The sequence below is a fragment of the Ceratina calcarata genome, unplaced genomic scaffold, assembly GCF_001652005.2.
Source record: "Ceratina calcarata isolate Rehan_Ccalc_2016 unplaced genomic scaffold, ASM165200v1 scaffold78.2, whole genome shotgun sequence".
Taxonomy (NCBI): domain Eukaryota; kingdom Metazoa; phylum Arthropoda; class Insecta; order Hymenoptera; family Apidae; genus Ceratina; species Ceratina calcarata.
The window spans coordinates 2113072-2124788 of record NW_017179105.1 but is presented as its reverse complement, the minus strand read 5'-3'; the positions used below and the strand labels follow the sequence as shown (position 1 = coordinate 2124788).

The 11717-nt window shown below is 41.6% G+C and overlaps 2 protein-coding genes across 5 annotated transcripts in view; one reads left to right on the top strand and one right to left on the bottom strand.

The window, feature by feature from the left end:
• The window catches only part of LOC108630715 (uncharacterized), a 35038-nt gene extending 26909 nt beyond the window's left edge, over positions 1-8129 (top strand). For 2 of the 4 annotated variants that reach the window (XM_026818267.1, XM_018034158.2), the window contains 8 exons: positions 5238-5389; positions 5502-5689; positions 5794-5823; positions 5980-6082; positions 6177-6338; positions 6977-7209; positions 7275-7486; positions 7597-8129. In XM_026818267.1, coding sequence (XP_026674068.1) covers positions 5238-5389; positions 5502-5689; positions 5794-5823; positions 5980-6082; positions 6177-6338; positions 6977-7209; positions 7275-7486; positions 7597-7751 — 1235 coding nt within the window. In that variant the 3' untranslated portion in view covers positions 7752-8129. The remainder of the gene's footprint in view (positions 1-5237; positions 5390-5501; positions 5690-5793; positions 5824-5979; positions 6083-6176; positions 6339-6976; positions 7210-7274; positions 7487-7596) is intronic. The other 2 variants (XM_018034160.2, XM_026818268.1) reach the window with 2 other exon arrangements.
• Positions 8130-9175: 1046 nt separating this feature from the next.
• On the bottom strand, positions 9176-11631 carry LOC108630716 (leucine-rich melanocyte differentiation-associated protein). The gene is made up of 4 exons (XM_018034161.2): positions 11475-11631; positions 11142-11369; positions 9647-10025; positions 9176-9421 (listed from the first exon to the last, which is right to left on the bottom strand). Exons 1-4 carry the CDS (start codon positions 11571-11573, stop codon positions 9342-9344), a joined length of 786 nt encoding a protein of 261 aa, XP_017889650.1. The 5' UTR covers positions 11574-11631; the 3' UTR covers positions 9176-9341.
• Positions 11632-11717: the final 86 nt, after the last annotated feature.

The following is an 11717-nucleotide window of genomic DNA, read 5'->3' as shown; positions in this document are numbered from 1 at the left end:
AGGGGTACCCCTTGGAAAAATATCGGAAAAATCGAAAATTTTTTTTTCTCAAAATATCGAAAAATATCGAAATATATTCCAAAAAGCGAATCTATAATAACAAATTCAACATGCTAGCATTCTTTAAGTGTATATTCTATACATCCTTAATTACCCACTCGTGCGCCGCTTCGTTGATTAATCGACTCCCGGTTTGGTCAACAATTGCGTAAAATTGTAAATGTTTCGACAAAACCGTCGGATATCTTATCGCTAATCCTTCGTGGAATTAATATGATAGTGCACTCTGAACACGGAGCATATTGCAGAATCATGAGACGCAATTAAATCGATATAAAAATCCTCAGTTCAAACGACGCACATATTTGCCTACAAATTCAACTGGCATTGACACAGAAAGTAAGAATGAATTTCTCGAATTGAGGAAACTAGCATTTTCTAAATGCACTTTGTTGAAATGGATTTATTAATGTACCGTGATTTACTGTAGTGTAACCATTGCGTACTACGAGATTTCCCTTATTTTCGGACCCACCTCTGCTCCGCGTACCCACGACAATCGATAAACCGGTATAACGTTTTCTGACCCGCGTATGCGTACTGTCGGATTTCACTGTCTGTCCCTTATTTTTTTTCTCTCCAACCGTTACCTGTCGCTGCTGTGACACTTGAAATTCTACTTTTCACGCCACTTTCTAGTCGATATCGTTCTAGTTTGCATGGCAAGACACGTTTTTTTCGAATGACACGTAACGATGATTGATTATGAGCATGTCTCACGCCAAAGGCAATTGTACTTCGTTGTTAAAAAAATGACTTTTATATTCTGGAGACATATTATCTATCGTACAATTAAATTCTTCTGAATGTTCAAACGTTACAGTAGAAAAACAACGCCTCTAATAAGCATATCTATGATCTATGAAACGGTACGTACGCGTAGATTTGACGTGCAACGCATTCCGATCTCGCGATAAACTTCTTCGGGTCGCTCGAGTTTTGAACAGGAAACTGTTCGCGTCGCTTCCAATTCCAATTCAGAGGCTGCGTCACGCGAATCGTTCCTCCAGTCAATCTGAATTCGCGTCACGTAGAAAATCGCAGCCGAGATCGGTTTTGGAACGATTCTGATTATGTCCAAACCATTGGGTTTCGTCGTCGGTTTTCTAAAATTGTTTGATTGCCGATTTGGCAACGTTCTCGAACAGGCTCTGACGAAATCATCTTCACAGCCACTCCCTGTTGCTCGCCTGTGGCACGCGTGGATCAATAACCGAGACGGCGTTGCTCGAGATCCCTTAATTAATTGCGCTGATTGCAGCTTTCTATAATTATTGTGTACGAAGTTTAACAGTATAAATATTGAAATTAATCTATCTGTAATTTTAGATAATCAAAAGTGATCTCACTTTTGATATGCACATTGCTATTTTTAAATGATAAAGAAAATTCAATATTAAAAATATTTTAATCGCATAAAAATCAGCGATCTGCTAATCTTATATCATCCATTGTACTGAACATTTTGTAATTCTTTTGTTACGTACAGATAAGATTTGTAAGCAGATCTGTCAGCTTTGGAAAGCTCTAAGATTAGATTAAACCGTCGTAAATTGCGTCAGCTGCGATGGCACAATGAACTCTCTCCGTGAGATTTCCTCGGTCGAGGAAAAGTGGAAATTAATCTTATTTCTAACATGCCGTTTGCTGAACTAAAACACGGGCCATTTCCCGCGAAGACAATACACTTTCTCGTGCCTCGTTCCACCGATTCTCGCGGTTCTACGATTCTGTTTACGAGTCTAACCCGTTTGCGAAGGTGATTTGTACATTCGCGCCAGGCTCGATGAAACGGAATCGCGGGAATTCAGGTACCAAGCTATGAATTCATCGACCCGAATAGCTATTGGCAATCGACTCGTTTAGGAAATTCAAATCAGTATTTAATTGATCTATGAGGAATTCTGGTCAGAACTGCGCAATGAATTCAGTGGATATATTTACATGTTTTAGTTATTATATGTTATTTTACGTTTATGAATTCCTGTGGAATTCCGTGCAATCAAAAACTTGTTCGTCTTCGAACAGCCTTGATCATTACCGATTTCATAGCGAATCGTACCATACGATTCAGAGGCCGAGAATAGACATCTCATCGTTCGTTGACAAAAAATCAAGCAACAAAAACAGGATGTAACAGCCTTGTACGAGCCTGATAGTAATGGTTGCACCCTTGGACAAGTACAGTCCGTTCTATAACGATTCCATTCTCACTGTCACGTTTAATCAAATCGAATACAAACGTCTGATATAAAAGAATATCTTTAAATTTTATTAAATGACAATAGTAATTCCATAAATTCATTCCTGCGATAAACATAATCAATTATCAAACAGTGAATTTTATAAGAAAATGGAATCTGCAAAAATAATTAAATAACAAAAGAAATGTTCATCATTTAAAACGACAGCATAAATATCTCATTTTGCACGGAGATCTTTACTTGAATCGTCTATTTGTCAAGAGCGAATTAATTTCTGAGGATATACCAGCCGTGTTATTATGGGAGGGAGTGTATCGGCTCGGTGTGTCGAATCGCGCCGATCCTTTCAGCTCGCGAGCGTAATTCCACGCGTTCCAGCAACGCAGCGTGCGTTTCGCGCGCGTGTAACTACGTTCTCCGTTTACGAGCGGAAAAAAGTTGAAGAGTACATATTTCGGTGTCACGGGGAAACGAACGTACACGACCGGTCTTGGTATCGAGTACGAGCCGCGTGTCGTAACCGATTGCAAATTCTACTCTACAGTAGAACTAGTAAATAATATGTGGTAACATAACGCCGTGTGTATTTTTCATTGAATTTTCATTCTCGATTCATGCGGAAAGTTCAGAATTCTTTGTTCTATGAATGAACTCTCTGAATCCTGTATAATAAAATATCTTAAAAATTTAGTAAGAACGAATTGACTTTGACGAATCGCCTTCGTTTCCCATTGGTAAATAGTAACAGGTCTGTAGAGAATGTTATACCATCGTTTTCCGTATCATTATAATGCCGTACACGTTTCACGGTACGCGTTGTGCATTGCACGCAACTGTTGTGCCTTCTCCTTCGTTTCCAAACTGTTCTTTTTTTCGCTGCTAGTGTGTCAGGCTTGGAAACTCGAGAAACAAGCGAAAAATTTCAAACTCGTTTATTCTTCTATTAAGAATAGGAAAATCCGATGAATTAATGAGAATCGCAAATCGATTGTAATAATTGCAATAAAATGATGGTTCATTGTCAATGGCAGTGAGCCATTGAATGCGTTGGAAAGTCGAATGGACGTCGCCGAGGGCTTTTGAAATGCGTGTCACCTTTTTGCGTGATCAAGAAAACGGTACTTACCCGACGACCAGACCTAATCTTCTTCCTTCGCTCGGGTTTCTTTTTTCTCAACCCGTTTCAGTGCGCATTACCGTGGAACTACGCTGTGTCAGATTTAAATTGCACTGCAATTTCACGTTATTACGTCCACCATGAATTTCTCAATACCATTCCCATAAATAGCTCAAACGATTATACAGGCTCTTGCGTAATACTTTATATAATATTTTTTAGTCAATTTATACCAATTTTGCTTTTAACCATATCAGATAAAAACGAGTCGTAATAATTACAAGCGTAAATCTACGGTTTCAAATATTTCTCGCTGCTCAGAAAAACTGTTCGTTCGTTACCTTGGGAAACGCAAATGTGCTATGTTTCAATTAGACTGGAGCGTTAATCACGAAGTAAAGAAAGTGTGACAAGCCGCGAAGGATTTAACGGTTGTAACTTTGTAAGCCTGAGGATAAGGCGAGAAACATCGAATTCAGGAATAAGGCAAAACGTGTTTGCAGAACGTTTCTCTTGACACAGTCGATGTTGTCAATTAAGCAGAATGCTGAACTTTCTAGTCCGATGCAGTGCACAATTGCACAGAGTGAATCGATAAGTACCACGTAGGATGCGTCAAAAACGTGTCGCGTAGGAATTTCTGATGGAAATCATTAAATGAATTCATCCTTGAATTATTGACAAATTTAAGTATCAGGCGAAATGTAAATGAAAATGTTTGCAGGATTAATAATGGAATTAAGTGACCAGTGAATTTTCTTATTCTATTTAATACAATTTGAATATCTCTTATCGCGATTCCTGTTTCTAAAACCTTGGACGTGAAAGCCCCCCTACCGGAGGACAGGAAGCAAAAATCAGTTTTATCGTTCCCCTCGACGCACTATCAGAAACCAGTCACAAACCCGTCAGTATCAGAAATGGTTCGCTCCAGTTTGCGTAGAACAATTTTGTAAAACACCCGTCGGAAGTTCACCCACAGGAATTAATTGTTCGGACGGACATGAAAGCGAGAGCCGTTCCGTAATTAACGGGAAGCGAGGTGAAGAACAATCGGTACGAGTAAATTTTCATAAAAGATCGGCTCGTGCCAAAGTCCCTGTCCGTGATCATCGAGGTGAAACGAGCGTGCTTCCGCTCGCCCCTTTCGGAGCGGAGAAGAAAGTGTTGCAAGAAACGGTTCCAAGGAGGAAGAAGCGCGTAGTAAAATGACAAAGGGTTACTCCACGTTCAACAGGCCGAATCGATCCTGGGCGATCGGCAAAATAGCTTCGAACTTCTTCCTCGAGTGCTGCTCTATGCCTTGTTACCCGAATAGAAAAAATTCCGATGAGCCTGTCGAGAACATCTCGCAAAGTGATCTCGAACGGATAGAGATGAAACGCGTTGCGTCCAACTACTCGTTGAAAAACGAAGCTGACGGCTGTTCGCTGTTGGAATCAAAGGATTTACAGAGAAGCGTATCAACGATCAGTTCTACGGATTCCGATAAAACGTTCACATCGAGCATCGGCCTGGGGGGAATTAAACGAGTGATGAATGGCCTGCCCAGGCTTTCTAAAAAGAATTCTAAAAAGGAATCTGAAAGCGACGAGGATTCCCTTCCGGAAATGTCGAGGCCCAAGCTCGAGAGGCTCGACGAGCAGAACGACTTTTCCGAGTTGTTTCCCAAGTGTCGGCTTAGGAAAAAGAGACGGGATAATCCTGAGGATGCGACGAGTTAGTGTTGCTTCTAGCAATTATCATTGCTTATCAGATTCAATTCACTTTGTACTTCGATTTGTTTGTCCCTTCCAGAGAAAAATATAATCTCGAAGAGATAACTTCAATGACGTGTCGCTCTGTTCGTGTTTCAGATGACGGAAGCAGTCTGTCAGAAGCGTGTAGCACTCCGATCATAGGCGCTGGATCGCGATCAGGATCCAGTACAGTGATCGACGTGGATGACATGGATTCCGGACTGCATTCTGGTCATCTCGCCACGCGTGCATCTCTATCAAGCCTTGGAGTGAGTACTTAACGTATAGATACAAATACGATCTCGCAATTAGAAGCTCGTACGATGTAATGTGTCATTCATCTTGTAATACTTTTTTAAATGTAAATTGCAAACGTTTCAGGCTCGATCGGATTCGATGGCGTCGGTTTATAGCGGTGCAGGCGAGGGACGGTGCTGTCGCTCGGTCGTCGTCACCGGCGAAGTCGAGTTCTCGTTGCAGTACGACTACAAACACCTGATGTTCGAAGTTCACGTAACGAAATGCAAGAATCTAGCGCCGGTTGACGTAAAGCGCAAACGGTCCGACCCGTAAGTAAACCCGTGACTCATTACGCAAGAATGATTTATCCGATGAACGTAATCGAACACTAAAGATCTCCCAACATACTAATCGTTCTCTTACTCACGACTAGTTATTGCCAATTTGTAGGAGCTATCTACACGTTAGTACATTTTATTTCCTACAGATATATGTGCCTAAGATCGCTCAGTTCTTCCGATTTATTTGCTTTCCTATTAAAAAAAAAAAAAAAAAACAGCCGATTCATATTTTAAAAGAGAAATAGGTCTCATCTCTGACCTGTAAATTGTTCTACCAGATACGTGAAGGTGTATTTGTTGCCTGACAAGTCGAAGAGCGGGAAACGAAAAACGAAGGTGAAGAAGCACACGCTGAATCCTGAGTTCAACGAGACGCTGAAGGTAATTTTGCAGAGAAACGCGTAAGAACGTTTTGCCTGTTTACCCTCGTTCCTGCATGAGAGTTAGAGCTTGTTTCGCCACCGCGATATTTCAGTTCCACATGAGCCTCAGCGGACTGGAGACCCGAACCCTTTGGCTGACCGTCTGGCATTCGGACATGTTCGGCAGGAACGATTTCCTCGGCGAGGTTCGAATGCCGTTGGAGAACAAAATCTTCGACGATCCCACGCCCAAGTGGTATCCCCTCCAAGAACGAGTAAGTTCATCGGCTTGTTTAAAAATACGAATACGACTGCGAATTTTTATGCTAAATAAAAATGCATTTTAGACTGTAGAATTTTCTTTAGCAAGTATCGCAACGTGCACTGCTTTTCATATTCTGTACATTTTTATACGCAGTCTATATATTTTGTGGCCAACCGATTTTTCTACGAACGCATCGAATCCGCAGTTTAAGTATGACGAAAATCGTTCTAGTTGTAAAAGCGCGATGAGAACAGGAGGAGAAAGTAAGTCTCAGTAAATTTAATTGAAGCCTCGTTTTATTTGTTTTCATTTGCATTTGATAACGTTGATCGACGCAGAAAACTGATATTGCACGATTCGAGGTTTTAGCGACGGCATGAAAGAAATTCGAAACGCTGTTTTGAACCAGCGACGAGACTTCACGCATTGTTTTGCGATGAATCTGCATGCGGAATTAGACACCTCTTTACTGTTTTCACAATACTAGTACTTATTTATGGTATGAAGTTGTCAAAATCGATGTGTTTTTTAAGCAAGATACCAAATGTTCTATAAGAAATTTTCAATTAAATTCTGTAATGTTTTTAAACAGGTAATGAATTTTCTTCTTCCTGAAATTATAATTAAAGAGAGCGAATTGAATTCTAGACGGAACCGTTCGACGATCCGATTGCTTATAAGGGCGAGGTGATCGTGGGTTTGAAATTCGTCCCACCGGATCCGACGCAACAGGAACGGGACCGAGAGATCGGATCTGACAGAGGTGTGTCGAAATCGAAGAAAAACTGGAGTCGCGGATCGTTACACGTACTCGTGAAGGAAGCTAGAAATTTGCAAACGAGGGCAAAGAACTCGGGAACCTGCGATCCGTTCTGTAAAAGGTACGCGAAACAGATCAATAATTAATTTATCATCGATGTTTAAATGTGATTTTCAATGCTTTCAGTTATCTACTGCCTGACAAGGGTCGCTCGGGGAAACAAAAGACTGGAGTGGTTCGCAGATCTGGTGGTTCGCCAGTGTGGAACCACACTTTCGTTTACAAGGACGTGAGTCTGCAGGAATTGGCCGAACGTGGCCTGGAATTAACTGTCTGGGACCACGATCGTATCGCCAGCAACGAATTCTTGGGTGGCGTTCGCTTCAATCTTGGCACAGGTAAATATTCCAAAGCCGGGAGATCAAATTGGAACACGAGAAAGAGTTTTCTGAGAATTAAATCTGAACTTACGATCGATTTAAATTGCGAACGAACGAAATTGTTGTAGGGAAACATTATGGCAAGCCGGTGGACTGGATGGACGCGACTGGCCGTGAACTATCGCTCTGGCAGAGCATGCTCGAAAGACCGAATTTCTGGGTGGAGGGTGCTGTCACCCTTAGGCCAAACCTGCATAATCACGGGAAGAACAATTCGTCCTAAAGACGATTTTCGTGAACGAAGCTCGAAACGCTTCCTAGCATAACTTGAGAGGTCGAAGAGAATTTCGAACATCGACTTTCGAAAGGGAGAACAGTGCCTTTGGGGCTGGCTTAGCCCGTTTCTAGGGCACATTCCGGATCCAGGACTGTAAAATTCTACCGGAAGTGACATGGAGCCTTCGAAACAGTTCCAAGCTGTCGGATCTTGGTCGTAATTCTAAGATTACTGCATGCTCGGTTTAATCCTTAGCTAGTATTAATCCATAGTTTTGCTTTCGACTCCGTAGAAATTACCTTACATTTTTTTATAATTACTGTATGAGAGATATATGATTTTTTTGTATGATTTCCTCGTCTATTAAGTTCTCATTTTCGTTTTCTCCTTGTGGTCTTCTTATAAAGCGAAGGTCCTAACCGGATGATCGACGGAACATCGACGCGCAAAACTCGTGCAATATTTTATCAGCAGGGGCAAAATTTCGAAACGGGCATCCGTCCAAAACGCGCGACGACATAATTATCGACTATTAGCTCTCCTCGTGGCTGAAGCGAAGACAGAGCCTTGTTCCAACCTTCGAAACTCCATCGAATTCCTTTATGTAAATTCGAACCAGACGAGATCTATATTTTGACAAATATATTTTATTCATCATCGAATCAACGGGGGAGGTTGGGAACACGGGTTACATTGGGGACGCTCCATTGTTGGAGAGAAAGATGCTTCCAGTGTGTGCACATTGATTTCTCGCATCGTCAGATCGGATGGAACGGTGTATTTAAGAGATTAAATATGACCGGTTCCCGTGAGACAAAAGTATATTCGTAAAAATGTTATATTTATACAGTTGAGTAGGATTATACAACGAACGGCGAGCCACGAAACGTCGCATCGATCTATTGTCAATATTCAAACAAGTTTTAACGAAGTGAACGTTGGTACGTCCGTCGACTAAGAAGGCTGGCGGTAATTGTACTTAATTAATTATTACAATAGCCGAGTGCCCGATTAACTGAGAATCGTGTACGTAAGGCTCTTCCTAGATACAGGGTTAATAAACTGTTAAACTGCCTTCGACGTGGAACGTGAAACGCGTGTCGACGTCGATTGATTATGGGAACTCGCTGATTAGAAATGTAAAGGATCGGATGTAGCTGTGTGTTTTGTCGAAGAGAATTGAATCCTGTCGCGATTGTGTACGTTTAAGGACCAATAAATATTACTTAAATTAATAACGAAACGACGGCAGGGAAGCGCTGGAATTCAGGACACGCGCGTCTCGCCTGTTTCCGTTCACGATCGCTTCCGTTTCATCGCGATCGGATCGATAACGAAACAGAGAGAGAGAAAGAGAGAGCCGTACATTTATTTATAACGTGTCACTCTCAGTGTACGTGATATAATAAAAAAGGATTTTGTACGTTTAATCGTTTTGACTGAATACCTTTATTCGACGTAGGTGTATAAAAAAAAAGAATTAATCTATCAAAGAAACGAGTGATCAGGCACGTAGATAAGATTTCTCGGTCGATCGACGGTGAAAGACTTGTGCATCTCTACGGGCCTGATCGCTGTCATACATTCACGTCCGATTCACAGATCGTTATTCGAGATAAATCGGTTCCCCTCCGAGTTCTTCCCAGAGTATCGGTACTTACATTTCCCAAACGCTCCTGAATCAGAACAAAGCAGATGGATAAGATCTTAAGATCAACTTAACTTCTGGCTGCACAATTTCCGCTGTCTCATGAAAAATCATTTAGAGAAAGATCGATAGACTCCGGATTTGATAAAAAATGCAATTGTAATACTTAAACCACCTTTTATGCCATAAGTACTTCGTTGAAAAAATCCGTAGTCTAAAGATCGAGTACATTAAACTAAGTACGAAACGGTACCTTTGTGATCAAGTGGATCTCGAAGGGACCTAGGCAGAGGCGTGTAGTTAATGTTAAAGAATATGTCATCGAACTCCTCTGCAGGGTTCGGCGCGACCTTCGATGAAAATTCCGGGACCAGTTTCACGGTCCTCGAGAATTTGCCTCGCCTTTCCGCGTCCTTCCGCTCTTGTTCCGTGACGGGACGCGAGTCCAAGAACCGTAACGTCGAAGGTAACGTGTAGATCGCGTACAGCCTGTAACGGTCGTAGTCCTCCTCGTCGGTCGACGTCGGATTCGTCAATTGATCAGGACATCCTGGATTACCTAGCAGGCTCACGTAAACCACTTTTGGACAACACTCCGCTATCCTTTTTAACGCGCCGTCTATGTCGCTTATCTAAACAATTTTTCATTGAGAAAAATTGATTGAGATGATTGAAATCAACCTCGAGTTCATTTGAACGCGTCAAGGAATAAATAACGAATATTAATCAAGATGTAGTTATCTATAGATTTCATTGATAAAAATTCTTGAGATTGCCCAAGATAATTCTTACCAATTGAAGGAATTCAGAGTTCAACGTCTGCATTTTAAACTACACTCGGGATATATACAAGTGGATTACATCATCGGGTTTATTGGGAAGGATGAAGGTACGAGGTGAACGGCATATTGATCGTCATCGAGTCGCGAATTCCCAATGACATAAGACGCCAAACGCGTACGCGATCAGAATCTCAATGCTTGCAAGTTGAAAACTTTCCGGATGCATTTACGATACAGTTAAGCCCAAGGCGAACGACTTATTTTCCTTCTTACTCTACGGTTTTATCGGCTTATTAAAGAACTGAGTCGGAGTGCTGAGAAACAGGCGATACAGCTATTGTTAGCGCCCTCGTTATTCTCTTGCAATTAATATTCATGACGCACGTGATAATATTTAAAAGGTTGTCGATATTTGAAAACGTTTATAAACGAAGGGAAGTCAAATTCATGCAACGACGTGATGCAGTTGTATACATTTTTCCCAATGAAATTGAAAAACAGGAAGTACTCGTAACGAAGATGAGAATGATTTCACGATGTGGCTATAAATAAAGCGTTTGATGAGATTTGAAGGAAGCGACAATATAATAAATCTCTTTCCTCATAAGATAACGATACTCGCTTCAAATCTTTCCGAGGTTTTTAAATAAGGAATCAATTTTCCAAATTCCAAGTGGAATTACATTATTTAAAACTCTTGCACTGAATCGAATAGTACACGTGCTTTTTTGTATGCAGCTGTACTCGAATCCGTGATAAACCTGATAAGCTGACACAAACAGAGGGCACATGCAAATAACAGACTGTTAGAAAACAATACAGATTAAAAAGAAATCAGTCAGACAATATTTATCCTGCGCGATCCATGAAACTTAGCGTTCGTCTAGTGTCAGAGAATCGATTTCTGTCTTTTAGGTGACGATTTTAATTCAGAAAATCGTGGATTCCAGTAATGGACCGACAAACCTTGTTGTTGTTCAGACTAAGAGTAGTCAAGCTCGGTATATGAGGCAACGTTTTCAAGTCTCGCAGTTTGTTATTGTCGAGCACGAGCTCCTGCAGCCTCTGGTACTGTTTGACAGCGGTGATCGAGGTCAGCTCGTTGTAGGATAGATCTAAACTCGTGCAATCGTCGCCTACGACACCCACCAAACCCGCCGGGATCTTTTCCGCTCGTTGTCCCGTGTACCTAGCCTACGTTCCGATGAAACACGCCTGATAACAACTCGTGATATCGATTCTTTGGGTCTCCGTCGAGAAGACGTAGACGCCAAGAGAAATGATTGCAACGATTATTACCCGCCCACATCGCACTGTCAACGCGCTCCTGTTAAAATCTTGCTGGCTCCGTTCCGCCATCTTGCACGCACAGTACTGTGCAACGAGGAAAATTATCATAAAACAATAAGTGATAATGCATTGGTCGGAATCGCTGTTACAATTGATAACGTTCCATGAACAAAAGATTCTGTAACGAGGCTCGTTGGTCTAGGGGTATGATTCTCGCTTAGGGTGCGAGAGGTCCCGGGTTCAAATCCCGGA